This window comes from Vipera ursinii (assembly GCF_947247035.1).
Source record: "Vipera ursinii genome assembly, chromosome: 2".
Taxonomy (NCBI): Eukaryota; Metazoa; Chordata; class Lepidosauria; order Squamata; family Viperidae; genus Vipera; species Vipera ursinii.
The window spans coordinates 65512562-65533219 of NC_139513.1; the positions used below are offsets into that span (position 1 = coordinate 65512562).

General features: G+C 43.8%; 1 protein-coding gene across 2 annotated transcripts in view; it reads left to right on the forward strand.

Moving 5' to 3' along the window:
• SFMBT1 (Scm like with four mbt domains 1) overlaps window positions 1-20658 on the forward strand; it is a 117700-nt gene that overhangs the window by 72397 nt on the left and 24645 nt on the right. For both annotated transcript variants that reach the window (XM_083355705.1, XM_083355704.1), the window contains exons 4-11: window positions 8477-8717; window positions 10675-10763; window positions 13005-13251; window positions 14568-14665; window positions 15406-15507; window positions 17000-17150; window positions 17967-18049; window positions 19213-19339. In XM_083355705.1, the coding sequence (XP_083211831.1) occupies window positions 8477-8717; window positions 10675-10763; window positions 13005-13251; window positions 14568-14665; window positions 15406-15507; window positions 17000-17150; window positions 17967-18049; window positions 19213-19339 (1138 nt within the window). The remainder of the gene's footprint in view (window positions 1-8476; window positions 8718-10674; window positions 10764-13004; window positions 13252-14567; window positions 14666-15405; window positions 15508-16999; window positions 17151-17966; window positions 18050-19212; window positions 19340-20658) is intronic.

Sequence of the window (20658 nt, forward strand, 5' to 3'; positions counted from 1 at the left end):
GAGATTTGAATAGAAGTGTTAAGTTGAAGAATGGAACAAATGCTATAAATAGTAAAATGATCCCTGAAATTGTGAAAAATTAAACGTAAATGTTGTGAGAATATTGAAAAAATAGTAAGGTTACATGTATAGACACTGTAACTAAAGAGATTTTAAAATACGGATGTGGATTTCCTAGGAAATGGCTATGTGACATGTTTAATGCATGCATAAGAATACATTGGTCCCAGATGACTAGTAGGATGCTGTTATTTTTATCTTCAGCAAAAGGAAGGAAAGGTATCAAGAATAAATGAAAAAAATAACTGTTAAACATTTCTGGGGAGGCATTTGACCGAATTTTGATCAATATCGACCAAGATGTGATAATTTGGGAAGTCCAGCTTCCTGCTGGACAGGAGGTATATAAATCAGAATTTTTTGTTCAGCAAGTAACTTAGAAATATATAGATGTAAGAATGTTTATTATACATTTATTGATAGGCTTAAATTATAGAATGTTTTATACAAATATAAAATGTAAGACCCATTATTAAATGCAACAAATAATTAAGATACATAAGTAAAGAATGTGCAGGAATAAATGAAGTGCCTATTGAATGAGTCACTGTTGAGCAGGGGTAAAACAATGTATAATGTCCGCTGGGTTGTTTTGCAGATCTATGGATAAATGTATAAGAATGCTTGCAGCTTATATTAGAGATGGGGGTTTTTGGAGGGGGAGTTATATGGCAAATAGAATGAATTACTGCAATGTATACATTAACAACAAAAATTAGAACAAGTAAGTGAATTTGTACAGCTTAGAATTTACTTAGTAGTATGAAAGTGAGAATTGAGTATGGACAGAGAAATGCAAGTTGACTGCAGTGGGGTATTTAAGAAGTGTGTGCAGTAAGGAAAGGGATAATGTGAGGAATGAATGGATGCTGAACAAGTGTAGATTGCCCACAAAAATGAGTAACAACTAGGAATGGAAGGTCTTTGGTCATACAGAAAGAATGAATGAGGACGTCATGGAATTATGGAATACTTTTTTCTTTTTATGGTCTGTTTTTATTGTATGCTGCCAAGAGTCATGTTCTGTGAGATTGGCAGCTGTATAAATGTGATGAACGAATGAAACAATATATTAAAAGAAAAGTGAATGAATTGTGAGAAAGAGAAAGACAGAGAAACTAGAGCTTATGATACCGTATATACTTGAGTATAAGCCGAATTTTTCAGCCCACTTTTCGGGCTGAAAAATTCCACTTCGGCTTATACTCCAGTCAACAAAAAAAACTTACCGAGGACTTGTGCGCGGCCGAGGCTTTGGTGCTTCCGGGATCGCCCGCACCTCTCCCAAGCCACCACCGTCCGAGACCTGCCGAGGTTTGGGGAGGTGCGCGCGCACCTCCCCAAACTCCGCGCCTTGCCTGCCTGCTTCTTTCCACAGCGGAAAGAAGCAGGCAGGCAGGGCGCGGAGAAACGGAGACTTGCCGACGTTTGGGGAGGTTTGGGCGCCTCCCCAAACCTCGGCAGGTCTCCGTTCCTCCGCGCAGACCTGCCGACGTTTGGGGAGGTTTGGGCGCCTCCCCAAACCTCGGCAGGTCTCCGTTCCTCCGCGCAGACCTGCCGACGTTTGGGGAGGTTTGGGCGCCTCCCCAAACCTCCCCAAACCTCGGCAGGTCTCCGTTCCTCCTGCCGACCTTTGGGGAGGTTTGGGCGCCTCCCCAAACCTCCCCAAACCTCGGCAGGTCTCCGTTCCTCCTGCCGACCTTTGGGGAGGTTTGGGCGCCTCCCCAAACCTCCCCAAACCTCGGCAGGTCTCCGTTCCTCCTGCCGACCTTTGGGGAGGTTTGGGCGCCTCCCCAAACCTCGGCAGGTCTCCGTTCCTCCGCGCAGACCTGCCGACGTTTGGGAAGGTTTGGGCGCCTCCCCAAACCTCCCCAGGTCTCCGTTCCTGTTTGGGGAGGTTTGGGCGCCTCCCCAAACCTCCCCAAACCTCGGCAGGTCTCCGTTCTTCCTGCCGACCTTTGGGGAGGTTTGGGCGCCTCCCCAAACCTCCCCAAACCTCGGCAGGTCTCCGTTCCTGTTTGGGGAGGTTTGGGCGCCTCCCCAAACCTCCCCAAACCTCGGCAGGTCTCCGTTCCTCCGCGCAGACCTGCCGACGTTTGGGGAGGTTTGGGCGCCTCCCCAAACCTCCCCAAACCTCGGCAGGTCTCCGTTCCTGTTTGGGGAGGTTTGGGCACCTCCCCAAACCTCGGCAGGTCTCCGTTCCTCCGCGCAGACCTGCCGACCTTTGGGGAGGTTTGGGCGCCTCCCCAAACCTCCCCAAACCTCGGCAGGTCTCCGTTCCTGTTTGGGGAGGTTTGGGCGCCTCCCCAAACCTCCCCAAACCTCGGCAGGTCTCCGTTCCTCCGCGCAGACCTGCCGACGTTTGGGGAGGTTTGGGCGCCTCCCCAAACCTCCCCAAACCTCGGCAGGTCTCCGTTCCTGTTTGGGGAGGTTTGGGCGCCTCCCCAAACCTCCCCAAACCTCGGCAGGTCTCCGTTCCTCCGCGCAGACCTGCCGACCTTTGGGGAGGTTTGGGCGCCTCCCCAAACGTCCCCAAACCTCGGCAGGTCTCCGTTCCTGTTTGGGGAGGTTTGGGCGCCTCCCCAAACGTCCCCAAACCTCGGCAGGTCTCCGTTCCTGTTTGGGGAGGTTTGGGCGCCTCCCCAAACCTCCCCAAACCTCGGCAGGTCTCCGTTCCTCCGCGCAGACCTGCCGACCTTTGGGGAGGTTTGGGCGCCTCCCCAAACGTCCCCAAACCTCGGCAGGTCTCCGTTCCTGTTTGGGGAGGTTTGGGCGCCTCCCCAAACGTCCCCAAACCTCGGCAGGTCTCCGTTCCTCCGCGCAGACCTGCCGACCTTTGGGGATGTTTGGGCGCCTCCCCAAACGTCCCCAAACCTCGGCAGGTCTCCGTTCCTGTTTGGGGAGGTTTGGGCGCCTCCCCAAACCTCCCCAAACCTCGGCAGGTCTCCGTTCCTCCGTGCAGACCTGCCGACCTTTGGGGAGGTTTGGGCGCCTCCCCAAACGTCCCCAAACCTCGGCAGGTCTCCGTTCCTGTTTGGGGAGGTTTGGGCGCCTCCCCAAACCTCCCCAAACCTCGGCAGGTCTCCGTTCCTCCGCGCAGACCTGCCGACGTTTGGGGAGGTTTGGGCGCCTCCCCAAACCTCCCCAAACCTCGGCAGGTCTCCGTTCCTGTTTGGGGAGGTTTGGGCGCCTCCCCAAACCTCCCCAAACCTCGGCAGGTCTCCGTTCCTCCGCGCAGACCTGCCGACCTTTGGGGAGGTTTGGGCGCCTCCCCAAACCTCCCCAAACCTCGGCAGGTCTCCGTTCTTCCTGCCGACCTTTGGGGAGGTTTGGGCGCCTCCCCAAACCTCCCCAAACCTCGGCAGGTCTGCGCGGAGGAACGGAGACCTGCCGAGGTTTGGGGAGGTTTGGGGAGGTTTGGGGAGGCGCCCAAACCTCCCCAAACAGGAACGGAGACCTGCCGAGGTTTGGGGAGGTTTGGGGAGGCGCCCAAACCTCCCCAAAGGTCGGCAGGTCTGTGCGGAGGAACGGAGACCTGCCGAGGTTTGGGGAGGCGCCCAAACCTTCCCAAAGGTCGGCAGGAGGAACGGAGACCTGCCGAGGTTTGGGGAGGCGCCCAAACCTCCCCAAAGGTCGGCAGGAGGAACGGAGACCTGCCGAGGTTTGGGGAGGCGCCCAAACCTCCCCAAAGGTCGGCAGGAGGAACGGAGACCTGCCGAGGTTTGGGGAGGTTTGGGGAGGCGCCCAAACCTCCCCAAAGGTCGGCAGGAGGAACGGAGACCTGCCGAGGTTTGGGGAGGTTTGGGGAGGCGCCCAAACCTCCCCAAAGGTCGGCAGGTCTGCGCGGAGGAACGGAGACCTGCCGAGGTTTGGGGAGGCGCCCAAACCTCCCCAAAGGTCGGCAGGAGGAACGGAGACCTGCCGAGGTTTGGGGAGGCGCCCAAACCTCCCCAAAGGTCGGCAGGAGGAACGGAGACCTGCCGAGGTTTGGGGAGGTTTGGGGAGGCGCCCAAACCTCCCCAAAGGTCGGCAGGAGGAACGGAGACCTGCCGAGGTTTGGGGAGGTTTGGGGAGGCGCCCAAACCTCCCCAAAGGTCGGCAGGTCTGCGCGGAGGAACGGAGACCTGCCGAGGTTTGGGGAGGTTTGGGGAGGCGCCCAAACCTCCCCAAACAGGAACGGAGACCTGCCGAGGTTTGGGGAGGTTTGGGGAGGCGCCCAAACCTCCCCAAACGTCGGCAGGTCTGCGCGGAGGAACGGAGACCTGCCGAGGTTTGGGGAGGTTTGGGGAGGCGCCCAAACCTCCCCAAACAGGAACGGAGACCTGCCGAGGTTTGGGGACGTTTGGGGAGGCGCCCAAACCTCCCCAAAGGTCGGCAGGTCTGCACGGAGGAACGGAGACCTGCCGAGGTTTGGGGAGGTTTGGGGAGGCGCCCAAACCTCCCCAAACAGGAACGGAGACCTGCCGAGGTTTGGGGACGTTTGGGGAGGCGCCCAAACATCCCCAAAGGTCGGCAGGTCTGCGCGGAGGAACGGAGACCTGCCGAGGTTTGGGGACGTTTGGGGAGGCGCCCAAACCTCCCCAAACAGGAACGGAGACCTGCCGAGGTTTGGGGACGTTTGGGGAGGCGCCCAAACCTCCCCAAAGGTCGGCAGGTCTGCGCGGAGGAACGGAGACCTGCCGAGGTTTGGGGAGGTTTGGGGAGGCGCCCAAACCTCCCCAAACAGGAACGGAGACCTGCCGAGGTTTGGGGACGTTTGGGGAGGCGCCCAAACCTCCCCAAACAGGAACGGAGACCTGCCGAGGTTTGGGGACGTTTGGGGAGGCGCCCAAACCTCCCCAAAGGTCGGCAGGTCTGCGCGGAGGAACGGAGACCTGCCGAGGTTTGGGGAGGTTTGGGGAGGCGCCCAAACCTCCCCAAACAGGAACGGAGACCTGCCGAGGTTTGGGGAGGTTTGGGGAGGCGCCCAAACCTCCCCAAACGTCGGCAGGTCTGCGCGGAGGAACGGAGACCTGCCGAGGTTTGGGGAGGTTTGGGGAGGCGCCCAAACCTCCCCAAACAGGAACGGAGACCTGCCGAGGTTTGGGGAGGTTTGGGGAGGCGCCCAAACCTCCCCAAAGGTCGGCAGGTCTGCGCGGAGGAACGGAGACCTGCCGAGGTTTGGGGAGGTGCCCAAACCTCCCCAAACAGGAACGGAGACCTGCCGAGGTTTGGGGAGGTTTGGGGAGGCGCCCAAACCTCCCCAAACGTCGGCAGGTCTGCGCGGAGGAACGGAGACCTGCCGAGGTTTGGGGAGGTTTGGGGAGGCGCCCAAACCTCCCCAAACAGGAACGGAGACCTGCCGAGGTTTGGGGAGGTTTGGGGAGGCGCCCAAACCTCCCCAAAGGTCGGCAGGAAGAACGGAGACCTGCCGAGGTTTGGGGAGGTTTGGGGAGGCGCCCAAACCTCCCCAAACAGGAACGGAGACCTGGGGAGGTTTGGGGAGGCGCCCAAACCTTCCCAAACGTCGGCAGGTCTGCGCGGAGGAACGGAGACCTGCCGAGGTTTGGGGAGGCGCCCAAACCTCCCCAAAGGTCGGCAGGAGGAACGGAGACCTGCCGAGGTTTGGGGAGGTTTGGGGAGGCGCCCAAACCTCCCCAAAGGTCGGCAGGAGGAACGGAGACCTGCCGAGGTTTGGGGAGGTTTGGGGAGGCGCCCAAACCTCCCCAAAGGTCGGCAGGAGGAACGGAGACCTGCCGAGGTTTGGGGAGGCGCCCAAACCTCCCCAAAGGTCGGCAGGAGGAACGGAGACCTGCCGAGGTTTGGGGAGGTTTGGGGAGGCGCCCAAACCTCCCCAAAGGTCGGCAGGAGGAACGGAGACCTGCCGAGGTTTGGGGAGGTTTGGGGAGGCGCCCAAACCTCCCCAAAGGTCGGCAGGAGGAACGGAGACCTGCCGAGGTTTGGGGAGGTTTGGGGAGGCGCCCAAACCTCCCCAAAGGTCGGCAGGTCTGCGCGGAGGAACGGAGACCTGCAGAGGTTTGGGGAGGTTTGGGGATGCGCCCAAACCTCCCCAAAGGTCGGCAGGAGGAACGGAGACCTGCCGAGGTTTGGGGAGGTTTGGGGAGGCGCCCAAACCTCCCCAAAGGTCGGCAGGAGGAACGGAGACCTGCCGAGGTTTGGGGAGGCGCCCAAACCTCCCCAAAGGTCGGCAGGTCTGCGCGGAGGAACGGAGACCTGCCGAGGTTTGGGGAGGTTTGGGGAGGCGCCCAAACCTCCCCAAAGGTCGGCAGGAGGAACGGAGACCTGCCGAGGTTTGGGGAGGTTTGGGGAGGCGCCCAAACCTCCCCAAAGGTCGGCAGGAGGAACGGAGACCTGCCGACGAGCCGCGGCCACACAGGGTATTCCTGTGTATTCAGGCTTGCAAAATGGCGGATCGAGCCTCTGCTGGCGGCAGAGGCTTGCAGAACGGCGGATCGGCTTATACTCGAGTCAATAACTTTTTCCAGTTTTTGGGGGTGAAATTGGGGGTCTCGGCTTATACTCGAGTCGGCTTATACTCAAGTATATACGGTATTCTCAAAAAGAGAAAGGAGAGAAGTTCAAAGAATAAAAAGCAATGAATGTAGTGGTATCAGGATTTCTCCCCCCCCCCCAGTGATATAAAGGCCTGGAGATGTATAGTTAATTATGTTAGTATAAGCTAGTTTTAGCTATTTTTCCCCTCTCTTTTTCAATCTCATGCATGGCTTACTATTTCTTATTCCTTTTCTGCATAAAGAGGTTTATTCCATGAATGAACAGGTATAAAAATACAAAATATTGTACATGAAAATGAGAAAAATATTGGGTCTATTGTATAAATATATATTTGTGCATCCATTTCACAATTGAGTACATAGATTTCATTATCTTCTGGTATAAAGTTTATCAATTTAATTTCTTCCCCCCCCCAAATAATATTGTTACTATAACTGCCTTTGGTCAAGTACAGAGTTTTTCTGTCATAAGCTAGTGTACTTCATTAATTAAAGGTTGAGAATGCAGAGAACCTGGAGGCAAGATCCAAGAATTTAGTAGGACTTATTTCTGTAGTGTCACAGATGGGATTGTATAAGAAATTGGATCACCTTGTACTACTGTAGTCTTACTAGATTGCCATGAGAGGGTGCTATTGGAACAGTAAAGAGAAAGCTTTGAATATATTGGTTCCTGGAATAGTCATACTTTTATTTGTATAGTAAGACACGTATCGAGTTAAGATGTCTTATTCTTGTTCTTAATCCTGCATGTATTCTATTGTTTGTTTACTTTTCTTAGTCTATTAATTATTAATTAGAATCCCTTCTCCCAAGTTCTGCCTTGATTTATCTGCTCATCTAGGACTGTGTATTTATGTAACTTTCCATTTGTATCTGAGTGAGACAATCTAATTCTGCTTCATTTCCCATTTGAAATACATTTTTGTATGAGTAAAGCTTATTCAATAAAAACATTATTCAATTTTAAAAACTATGAGTAAAGTTTATTCAATAAAAGTGATTTCAAAATTATTTTTCCTACTCACAAGCAACCTAATTAGACTTTATATGTACACTATTGTCATTTGAGTTGTCAAGAATTGTTCTGTACAGAGTTGTAATTAATATAGAAGTGGGAATGATTCTGAGTTGTTTTGAAGAGCAGTGATTCAGAATTCACTTTATATAAAAAATATCTTAGAATTTTTGTTTATTTTTAGTGTCAGAATTATGTATTGCAGAATAGAATGGGAATGAAGATCTATGTATCTTATTATGAGATACATACCGTATATCATTCCTATAATAAAAACTGAACAAATATGATTCAGATATTTGGATTACTCATATTGTGTAATTTGCTTTCATTATGATATGTGATACAGTATGATATAATTAAAAATAATTTATTGCTGTATTTTAGCATCATATCATGGATCAAGCCAGGGCTCTTTTTTTTAACCTGAAGGTTTTATTGTTTGAGATTCTTGGTAAGGTCACTTAGGTTTTTTTGTGTTTATAAGTACAAAAATAGATGTAATTATCAGTTGTGTAGATTTCAGTAGCACAACCTGGGAGCAAAAAATAGGGGTTTATACACTAAAGTTTGTAATCTGCGCTTCTAGATTGTCGTGAATTAACTAATTCTAAATGCATTGCTCTGTTGATCTTTTTTTTGGGGGGGGGGAGAAATACCTGGTCTGATGTAGATTATTACCATCGTAACCTTAAAACTGTATCCGAATCTGATCGTAATATTTTTCCATTATTATTTTAATTGACTAACCCAGAAATGTTAATTCATTACCTTCCATATTGCCCAGTTATCAACAGAAATCCCTAACTTGTGCCAAATATTTTATAAAGTTACAGTATTAAAATTGCTTACTTGATTATTTCTCCCCCCTTTCCCCTTTTAGGTGGATACTAGCCCACAAAATGGATTTACACCAGGCATGAAATTGGAGGTTGCTATCAAACCTGGCCCTGACACTTACTGGATTGCCACAATCATCACCACTTGTGGGCAGTTACTACTTTTGCGCTATGATGGTTATGGAGAAGACCGCAAAGCTGATTTCTGGTGTGATGTCATGACAGCCGATTTGCATCCCCTTGGCTGGTGTGAGCAGAACAAAAAGACCCTCAAAGTACCTGAAGGTAACCATCTTCTATGGAACACAGTATAGATTCTGTAAACTCACAAAACAACTGCCTGTAAAGTGATTAAGAGTTTGTGGTTCAGGCTTCTTCTCTAAATTGTTGTACTTGGTTTTCCATGGGTGTCCACTTTTAAATAGCTTTTACATCTGTTCTATATTTGCTATGATACCTAAAAGCCAAATGCATGTCAATCCATTTGTCTTTTAACATCTTGCCAATATACCGTATTTTTCGGACCATAAGACGCACCTGACCATAAGACGCACCCAGTTTTTAGAGCAAGAAAACAAGAAAAAAAATATTCTGAACCAAATAGTACCAGTATACTAAAACAGGGCTTTTCAACCTTTTCATCCATTGTACCACTTTTAGGACAAGGCAATGTCACCCAGCAACGTGTCAAAAACTTGACACCCCCCCTAAAAAAGGAAAAAAATGATAAAGTACAGGTAGTCCTCGACTTACAATGATTCACTTAGTGACCGTTCAAAGTTACGACACTGAAAAAAGTGACATGACCATTTTTCACACTTATGACCGTTGCAGCATCCCCAGGGTCATGTGATTTACATTCTGATGCTTGGCAATCGATTCATATTTATGATGGTCACATTGTTCCAGGGTCATGTGATTGCCTTTTGCAACCTTCTGACAAACAAAGTTAGTGGGGAAACCAGATTCACTTAACAATCATGTTACTAATTTAATTTCTCTCTCTCCTTCTCTTTCTCTCCCTCTCTCCCACTCCCTCTTTCTTTCTCCTCTCCTTCTTTCTCTCTTTCCCTTTCCTTCTTTCCCTATTTTTCTCTTTCCCTCTATTTCTCCCTCTTTCTCTCTCTCCGTTTCCCTCCCTTTCTTTCTCCTTCTCCCTCTCTATTTTTCTCTTTCCCTCTCTCCCTCTTCCTCTATTTCCCTCCCTCTTTCTTTCTCCTTGTCTCTCTCTCCCTTTCTTTCTCCCTCTTTCCCTCTCCCTCTTTCTCTCTCTCCCTCTATTTCCCTCCGTTTCTTTCTGCTTCTCTGTCTCCCTCTTTCTCTCCCTCTCTATTTTTTCTCTTTCCCTCTATTTCTCCTTCTTCCTCTGTTTCCCTCCCTCTTTCTTTCTCCTTCTCTCCCTCTTTCTCTCTCTCTATTTTTCTCTTCCTCCCTCTCTCCCTCCCTCCCTCTCCCATTGTCCCTTCCTTCTTTTCTTCCTTCCTTCTTTCTTCCTTTCCTCCCTCTTTGTCCTTCCCTCTCCGCGTTAGAGCAGTAGCTACGGAGGCAGCCCTGCGGCCCGGCTTTCTCTTGCAGAAGGCAGGCTGAAACGGAGCAAGGAATGCGAATCGGCCGATCTCGCGCTCCTGCATTCTCCTCTGCTCGGTTTCAGCTTTTCTTGCTACAAGAGAAAGCAGGCTGAAACAGAGCGAGGGAATCTCCCTTGCTTTGTTTCAACCTGCTTTCTCTTGTAGCAAGAAAAGCTGAAACCGAGCAGAGGAGATTGCAGGAGCGCGAGATCGGCCGATTTGCATTCCTTGCTCCGTTTCAGCCTGCCTTCTGCAAGAGAAAGCAGGGAGATTGCAGGAGCCAATTGCAATCTCCCTTCCTTTCACTTGCGGAGGTTGGGGCTGGCCATACAGATCACCTTCGGACCATAAGACGCACCCTTGTTTTCCCCCCCACTTTGGGGGGAAAAAAGTGCATCTTATGGTCCGAAAAATACGGTAAGTGTTGGACTTAATAATGACAGCCTTATTTTTGGTTCATCATGATTGAGATCCTATACCTGTTCCCACTCTAGATTTAATCATCCTTGAACTCAGCAACTTGGGTCATAGCACTCTGAAATTGCAAACATGTTGAACTACAAACATATGGGTTTGCGTTTGACCTTCTCAGGATAAGTGTAACTTTAATGAAGCTGGTTATAAGATAGCAAGACCGAATATTGATTGACTTTTCTTTCTTTTCTTTTTTTTAGGCATTAAGGATAAAATTCCCAATCAGATAGAATTCCTTCAGCAAACTCTGAAAGAAGCATGCAGCCCCCCTGCTGGTCTTCTAGAAGGGGTAGGTATCTACACAGTAGCAATTGTGGTAGTAGAGCCCACTTTAATAAAGCTTAATAATGACCACTTGTTTTTTATTAATGGTATTTTTTCCCCAGTTTGGTTATAACTTCATCTTTCTGGAATACATTTAAGTAGCGGCAAACTAATGCAAGAGAGATTTTGCTGTATAGTTATAAAAGACACAGTAGCATACAATTTTCAGAATAAACTTAAAGTCTGGAAGAAGGGTAGGATTGCAGTAAATAACTCTTTGGGGAAAGAGCTCCATCAGTGGGATGGATATCTATTGTATAGGAAGTCCTATACATAGCCACATTGTTTAGTAATGACAAGCCTAGCAGTCCTCGTTGCTGTTGTTAAGGTTTGCGGGTTATTAAGTGAAAATCTCATGTGACTGGCACTTGTGACTTCCTGCTGGCTTCTCATTAAGTCAGTGAAGAAACTGGCAGGAGGATGCAAGTCCCAGGCAAATCAAAAGCAGGCAGACAGGCAGGTAGGTGAGGAAATATTATGGAATGAGGCAGGATTGGAGAAAGGGTGTGGTAGTGTGAGTGGCTTGCAAACAATGGCTTCCCCATTGATTTTGCTTGTAAAAAGTTGGCAGAGGAGGTTGCAGATAATGTTCATGTGACAGCAGAATGCTGCAAAGGCAAGTACCCTGATAGCATTTGCAGAGGTGCTGTGATGGTCAGAACTTTGAGAACTAGTTGCAAGTACCATTCACTCAGTGTGATCATTAACTTCAAACAGTTGCTGAGTGAGTGATTGTGAAGCGAAGAAAGAGAACAATGATATAGATACTGTAATGTTTATCTGGTATTTGATGTGACCAGACTTTCAAGAATATTTTACAGAAGCTTATCTTGATTTTGTTTTTGTAACTTTCAAAAATAACCTTCCCATGACTGCAAGTAACCTTTACGGTCTGTAAAATTACTATCACCTCTTTTTGGTCACTTTTATTATTGATAATGATAATAATAATAATAATAATGATGATGATGATGATGATGATGATGATAAGAATAAGAAGAAGAAGTTGGAAGGTACCATGGAGGTCATCTAGTCCAACCCCCTGCCCAGGCAGGAAACCCTATACCATTTCAGGCAAATGGCTGTCCAGTCTCTTCTTAAAAACTTCCAGTGTTGGAGCATTCACCACTTCTGGAGGCAGGTTGTTCCACTGGTTAATTGTTCTAACTGTCAGGAAGTTTCTCCTTAGTTCTAGGTTGCTTCTCTCCTTGACTAGTTTCCATCCATTGCTTCTTGTCCTGTTTTCAGATGCTTTGGAGAATAGCTTGACTCCCTCTTCTTTGTGGCAGCCCCTGAGATATTGGAACACTGCTATCATGTCACCCCTCACCCTTCTCTTCGTTAAACTACACATACCCAATTCCAGCAACCATTCCCTATGTGTTTTAGTCTCCAGTCCCCCAATCATCTTTGTTGCTCTTCTCTGTACTCTTTCTAGAGTCTCAACATCTTTTTTACATCGTGGTGACCAAAACTGGATGCAGTATTCCAGGTGTGGCCTTACCAAGGCATTGTAAAGTGGTATTAGTACTTCACGTGATCTTGATTCTATCCCTCTGTTAATGCAGCCTAGCACTGTGTTGGCTTTTTTGGTAGCTACAACACACTGCTGGCTCATATTTAAGTGATTGTCTACTAGGACTCTGAGATCTCTCTCACAGTAGTGTTGTAACATAGATGTGGAAAGGGTTTCTAATACTGTTAGATTTAGTGAATTGAGAGTTTGCTTCATGAGCTCATTAATTAATCTAATTTATGGATTCACTCAGTTGTCTGCTATTTGCTGCTTTGGGAAGCTAATGGTATCTTGTAAAAGAATACACTAAAATGAAGAACTGACCACCCATTAGTATTCTGGATGAGTGGGAAATAGACATACATATGTAAATACCGGTAGATAATATATTTCTATTAAGAAATACACATTTAATCAGAAATAAAAATTATAATATACTAATCTTGTTACTTAAAAGCAAACAGACTAAAAGCCTAGAAAGCAAAGACAATAAGAAATAGGAAATTCTTTCTTACTTTGCAATAATTGTGAACTTGTTACAAGTATAACCATATTACAGATAATAATCTCATTACAAAAACATAAAATGTGTAAGAAAATGAATGAAGTAAATACATAATTAATGCTGTATTTTAGAATAGATGAATAGGCAGGTGTTCTTAACCATTTTTCTTCCCTTTTACTCTGCAGCTCCATCGAGGAAAAAATTCTTTGGATCTTATTGCACCAGGATCACGACTTGAATGTCAGTCCTTAAGTGACTGTCTAGGAGCTTGGATAGTCAGTGTTTTGGAAAACATTGGTGGAAGGCTCAGGCTGCGCTATGAAGGACTTGGAGATGTAGAACAATATGACTTATGGATGTTCTATTTAGATCCCTTTCTCCATCCAGTGGGTTGGGCATCTCAACAAGGGTACATCCTTGAACCTCCTTTAGGTACAAAACTTAATTTTCATTGACAAGCTAGCATTGCAGATTTAAATAAATTATCTTCCTTGTCTGTAATTTTCTGGATCTTTCCCCTTCCCTTGTCTGATGATAACTTGTGTCAAGCTGCCTTGGAAAATCGTATCTTTCTTAAAATAATGTTTGTTTCAGTTGAAATGGAATTATTATTAGAGTTACTTCTTTTGAAACAAATGTTTTGTATAAGGATTTAAATGTCTTTTTTTTATAAAATCTAAATTTTAAGAATTTTTTGGTCAAATCTAAACTAATGATGCACAAACTAGAAGGGAATTAGCTATAGGAAATAAGTCATCCTTACCTGACCACTCAGACCATGTTTTTGAGGAAAATTTTCTAGTGGCATGCTGCATATGAAGTATTCTGCTAGGAGGCTGTCTTATTCAAGATCAAAACTATAAATATGCAAGATATATATACATATTCCTAGATATATTGCAAGAGTACTCTGCAAACTGCAATACATGGAGAATGAGTTCATTAGAAATACTAGTCTGTGTCCTTCTATATTGTTGCTTATAAAGGGACACTTGTGGAATTCTGATCCATTGATATAAGAAATTTTGATAGCTCCTGATGTCTACCTTTAGATAAAATAGTTAAAATCATCAGGCAACTAGTGAAATTTTGTCTTACTGAAAAAATTGCAATATTATAAAGAGGAATTTTAACATTTACTGAGATAATGATAATCAGATATATTATATTGCACATGGAAGTTAAATATTCGCACTAACTTGTAATTGCAATTAAAAGATTGATTAATGGATTAACTGTTAATATTTAGTAATTTATCAAATCACTAGTTTGCTGTTGAGGAATTTAGTCACTTATATCAGTAATTTATTAGTTTAATTTTTTATATTATTTATATTAGTTTTATAATTTAGATACTGGATTTTGAATATTTTTAATTCTCTAGATCTTGTATTTTTATTTTAACTTTACTTGAAAAATATTATGAGTTTGCCAAGAGAGCATTTTTTAAAGACAATGTTCAACATTCATAGGGAGCACAGGTTAGGAAGACATGTATGTTTATATCTGCTTGCTGTGGTGGCACAGTGGTTAGAATGCAGTATTGCAGGCTAACTCCAGTTCAATTCTGAACTGTTCAAGGTTGACTCAGCTTTCCATTCCATAGAGAGGGCTGTAAAACACTATGAAGCGGTATATAAGTCTAAGTGCTATTGCTATTATATTACTATGAATGTAATATAATGTATTCATTTTAAAAAGTTCTGCATTTTACTTTTAATGGGATAACTATCATTCTTTTATTGAAGCTATTAGGCACTTGAAGACTGAGACAGAATGGCAAGAAATTCTAGCAAGAGTAAAAGAAGAGGAAGAAGAATCGTTAGTGCCCACTGATCTGTTCAAGGTGTGACATTTGGCATTTACTGTATTCTTAGCAAATGCTATGATTAAATCTAATATGTACAAAAATTTCTAGGAACTAGACAAGGTAATATTTTAATTAAGCTTTTTGCTTATTGGATATCAGAAACTCTAGGTAATTGAAAAATTAAAAAATATACTGTATAAGATAATGTTTAGATTATTTTAGAGATTAATGAAACAGGTATACTTTTGACTTCCTGTCCTAGACCCAGTTGTGAAAGTTTCAATATTTTTCAATTTTTTTTTAGAAATAAGCGATTCCATAATGCTGATTTATTTGGAAAAATGTTTCTTAGAAAAGACTTAGTTAAAACTGTTGTCTGAAATGTTTGTACTATAAGAGCAAAGCGTGCTGAATTTATTTTTGAGAGAGCAAATGTTGTTAGCTTTAATTTGTTGGCTTTCCTATAAGTGGAAAACTTCCATGTTACTTTCAAAGAAATATTAAACAACTAGAATGTGTCTTTTATCAATGGAAAATATTTTCCAGGTCTCATTCTCTGTTATAAATAATTTTCTTCCTTGGTGACTGACTCACTGATGTTGAGAAAATTTTTAAAAAACGAAAATATTAGCAACAATATAAAGCAGAAAAAAAGTGATCCAAACAAAATAAGGGAGTTTTAAAAATAGCTGTGTGTTTGTGTATACACATACATACATAGATATTAAGAAAATCTTGAGTAATGGAAACAAACAGTTTTTGTTAATCATTTTTAGGACAAACCTGTTGTTGGAACCCATGCATTTTCTTTAAACATGAAGTTGGAAGCTATTGATCCAAAAGCTCCTTTTGCCATATCACCTGCTACAGTTACAAAGGTATCACAAGTATCTGGTTACTAACTGTAATTTCCTTCCTTGTTGCAAAGAAAACTACTCTTTGTAATTTACTCACACTCTAATATTTAGGTCACTTTGAATGGAAGCTAATTTTGTAGGGCAGTGGTGTCAAACTGCTGGCCCATGGGCCGGATGCATCATACCGAAACCGCACCCACCCCAGCTCCAGCAATGGGGAAAAAGTCGCGACACATCATGTGACATGTGCAAGTTTGACACCCCTGTTGTAGGGCATTTGCAGCAAAACATGTCTCAGTATTTGTTCATAAATACTAGACTCCAAGAAATGTGAAATGAGAAGACATTGTAGAAGAAGGGGCAGAGCTCAATTTCTATAGGTAAAGATAAAGGTTCCCCCGCACATGTGTGCTAGTCGTTTCCAACTCTAGGGGCCGGTTCTCATCTCCATTTCAAAGCCGAAGAGCCAGCGTTTGTCCGAGGACATCTCCGTGGTCATGTGGCCGGCATGACTAGACGCCAAAGGCGCACGGAATGCTGTTACCTTCCCACCGTAGTGGTCCCTATTTTTCTACTTGCATTTTTTACGTGCTTTCGAACTGCTAGGTTGGCAGAAGCTGGGATGAGTAACAGACGCTCTGCTACGCGGCACTCGGGATTCGACCCGCCAAACTGCCGACCTTCTGATCGACAAGCTCAGCGTCCTAACCCACTGAGCCACCACGTCCCTTTCAATTTCTATATAAGTCAGCAACTATGAAATCTCCTTTAATCTGGGATTGAATTGCAAGGAGCTAGACTCACAGGCAGCTTTAAGAACTTTGTAGTATCTTTATTGCTTAAAATTAAGCAGTGCCATTTTTAAAATTCTTGATTTCAAGATTTTTTAAATCCTGAATAAAGAAATACAGATATATTTTTATCCTCATTTCCTTACGTGGATATTCTGGGTGATTTAAAATTAGAGGGCCCTGAAATTCTCATTCTCTTGAGAATTAAACCTCTTGTCCTATTTTGTCATTTTAAATTTCAGATATAACAATTTATATTCCTTCTGGCTATTTCTTTTTCCTTCTGGGATTTCTTATAGAGTGCAAGATGTTTTAGATTGAGATTTGCAGTCTTTCTAGGGCCTACAACTGCTCTTGTTTGCGCAGGATATTTAACCCCATTATAGTAGGAGCAGGGAAAGCTATGCTTGGTGTAATTTAATTAAAATTTCAAATTAAGGTAACATTCCCCATGTTCTTCTGTCATATTCAGTGACAACATGTGAAGTTCAAGGGGTTATACCCAAGACTTTGTCAAATGTCACCTTTTATTTTAAGATTGCTAATATTTAATACAATATTGGTAAAATCCTAGTAAAATCATAGCAAGGTACAAAACTATAAAAATAGAAGTTACATAAATTAGACAGTAAATATCTTAACAAATACAGCCTTGAAACTTGATTGTGAAACTACGTATGAATTCAATTTTATATTATCTAAGTCATTTCTCTATTTTTCAGGTATTCAATGATAAATACTTCTTGATAGAAATAGATGATTTGAGACCAGATTGTACCACAAGTCAGCGTTTTATTTGTCATGTCAACAGTGCAGGACTTTTCCCTGTACAATGGAGCCTGAAAAATGGCTTACATCTCAACCCTCCACCTGGTGTGTATATGTAATCTACCTCCATTCATATCAGTCTAGTTGCATTTAAATTTGTGGTGTAATTTAAGTTTGTTTATTGAGCTATTTTGGAGATGAATTATTTTGTAGCATAATTTAGCTCTAGTATAGACCTGGGGAAGAATTTTCTGAAGTCTGGAACTAATTTTTTTTTAAGATTTAAGGTCATGTTTAAGGAAGTCAATGTAATATACAGGTAGTCCTCAAGTTACAACTGTTCGTTTAGTGACCATTAAAAGTTACAGTGGCATTGAAAAAAGTGATTTATAATTATTTTTCACATTTATGAGAGTTGCAGCCTTCCCATGGTCATGTAATCAAACTTTGGATACTTGGCAACTGGTTCATATTTATGACGGTTGCAGTGTCCTGGCGTCATGTGATCACCTTTTGTGAACTTCTGAGAAGAAAGTCAATGGGGAAGCCAGATCACTTAACAAATGTGTTAGTACTAACTTGACAACTGCAGTGATTCACTTAACGACTGTGGCAAGAAAGGTCATAAAATGGGGCAATACTCACTTAACAGAAGCCTCACTTAGCAACATAAATTTTAGGCTCAATTGTTATAAGTCGAGGACTATCTGTATTAGAATATTAGATGAGGATTGTCCAAACTCAAGGCTGTAGAACTATGAATGTCAGTTGGTAACACTGATCATTATCATCATCTAAATCTCACTTATTTTACAACTTTATTAAAAAGCCAGATGGGGAAGAAATGGAAGGTACCCTGACCTTTTAAAGAAGGAATTTGATTAAAATACTATAATAAAGTTTTTTTTTTCTTGCTCACAGGTTATCCAGGTCAAGACTTTGACTGGGCAGATTATCTCAAGCAATGTGGAGCTGAGGCTGCTCCCCAAAGTTGCTTTCCTCTGGTAAGTATTCAAGAAAGTAATGTGAATGGTTTTATTCCTAAAGTCCATTAGCCACAACACATACTAATAAAATCATGTGTTAAAATCATTGCATTGTTCTTAGAATGTGACTTCACAGTTGAGACTATGAAATCTAAGTGTATACTTGCAGCTATTAGTATTCATTGAATTCTTCCAGAATTTATAGTGTAGCTTGTATAACAGTGTCCTTTCGTGTCTTTGACTACAAATGCTACTGATATAGTAAGATGTTTCTTTGCATATGCAATTTAAGCTGCAAATTAGGATTTGTGGGCATGGAATGCTCTTTTGTAAATAAAAAGGAATCTGCATCTAGAGTTAGCAAGCTGTCTTTTTGTTAAAAATTGGCTAATAATCTTCAATCAATACTGACCAAATATCATTGTATTGAAATACAATGTAGATTTCCTACAACAACATAATAAAAAGGTAAAAAATGCCCAAACCAGTCTAAATATCTGGCTGACTGCGCAACCAACCATTTTAATAGTGCTTTTTTAAAAGGTTAGTAGATTGCTTAACTGGAATTCTTCAGTTTAGCATCCAGTATTTTAGGTTTAAGGCAATGGCTGTATATTTGTAAGTGTGTATTTAGGAAGGGAAAGGGTATTTTCTCAATAAACTGAAAATTGTAGATAGCCATACTACACTGAGGGACAGCATTATCTAAGTCAGGAGGTCCTGTGATGGGAGGAGGAAAGTGTGATTATAAATGAAGATTACAGGCAATTGTTTACATTCAGATATTGGGCAGATCAGTATGGGTTGAAGTGATAGAGTAGAACGTTTTTAGCTGTTTTGAGATAACCAAGTCTTCCTTGAGCCATAAAGCAAGTTTCCAACTACAAATAAGTATCTTTTTTCCCTTATTTAATTTTGTGTAAAGCAAAGTTCTGAGTTTGAAGTCAAAGACCTTGTGCATTTTATTCAAGGTGTAAGTTACTACTTTGGTTGTTCAGTTGAAACCTCGTGTGTTTCTAAAAGATTTCACACTTGCAAAGTCTGGACCATGTGTTCTGTTGGTGTCTTCCAAGTGTCTGTTTTACTGCTAAAATTATTCTGAACTATTTTTTCATTGGTATTTTAATGTGAGGCTCTTAAAATACATAATAAACATGTTTCTTGTGTTTTGCTTGTGTTAGTTAAATTCTGAGCATGGTTTTAAGGAGAACATGAAACTTGAGGCTGTGAATTCAGAAAACCCAGAAGAAATCTGTGTGGCTACTATTACAAAGGTGAAGGATTCCTATCTCTGGCTCCAGTTGGAAAGTAAGTTGTCTTTCAGAGGAGAGAAAGATCTTTTAAACTTGATTTGCCATTCCACAGGTCACATTTGCACACGTATTTTGCCTGAGTGTCATAAACAATACATTTGTTGTTGTTGTTAGCTGCGAAGTCGTGTCCGACTCATCGCGACCCTATGGACAACGTTCCTCCAGGCCTTCCTGTCTTCCACCATCTTCTGGAGTCCATTTAAGCTCACGCCTACTGCTTCAGTGACTCCATCCAGCCGCCTCATTCTCTGTCGTCCCCTTCTTCTATTGCCCTCGATCTTTCCCAGCATTAGGCTCTTCTCCAGTGAGTCCTTCTTTCTCATTAGGTGGCCAAAGTATTTGAGTTTTAGCTTCAAGATCTGGCCTTCTAAAGAGCAGTCAGGATTGATCTCCTCTAGGACTGACCGGTTTGATCGCCTTGCAGTCCAAGGGACTCGCAGGAGTCTTCTCCAGCACCACAGTTCAAAGGCCTCAATTCTTTGGCGCTCAGCCTTTCTTATGGTCCAACTTTCACTGCCATACATTGCAACTGGGAAGACCATAGCCTTGACTATACGCACTTTTGTCGACAGGGTGATGTCTCTGCTTTTTAGTGTGCTGTCTAGATTTGCCATGGCTTTCCTTCCCAGGAGCAAGCGTCTTTTAATTTCTTGGCTACAGTCCCCATCTGCAGTGATCTTGGAGCCCAGGAAAACAAAATCTGTCACTACCTCCATTTCTTCCCCATCTATTTGCCAGGAATTGAGAGGGCCAGATGCCATGATCTTGGTTTTCTTAATGTTAAGTTTCAACCCAACTTTTGCACTCTCCTTCTTCACCCGCAACAAGAGGCTCTTTAGTTCTTCTTCACTTTCTGCCATTAGAGTGGTATTATCTGCATATCTTAGGTTGTTGATATTTCTTCCAGCAATCTTAATTCCAACTTTTGATTCATCTAGCCCTGCCTTTCTCATGATGTGCTCTGCATATAAGTTAAATAGGCAGGGCGACAGTATACAGCCTTGCCGGACTCCTTTCCCAATTTGGAACCAATCAGTGGTTCCATGTCCAGTTCTCACTGTTGCTTCTTGACCCGCATATAGGTTTCTCAAGAGACAAATAAGATGGTCTGGTACTCCCATCTCTTTAAGAACTTGCCACAGTTTCTTATGATCCACACAATCAAAGGCTTTAGCATAGTTAATGAAGCAGAAGTAGATGTTTTTCTGGAACTCCCTAGCTTTCTCCATGATCCAGCGTATGTTGGCAATTTGATCTCTAGTTCCTCTGCCTCTTCGAAATCCTGCCTGTACTTCTGGTAGTTCTCGATCCACA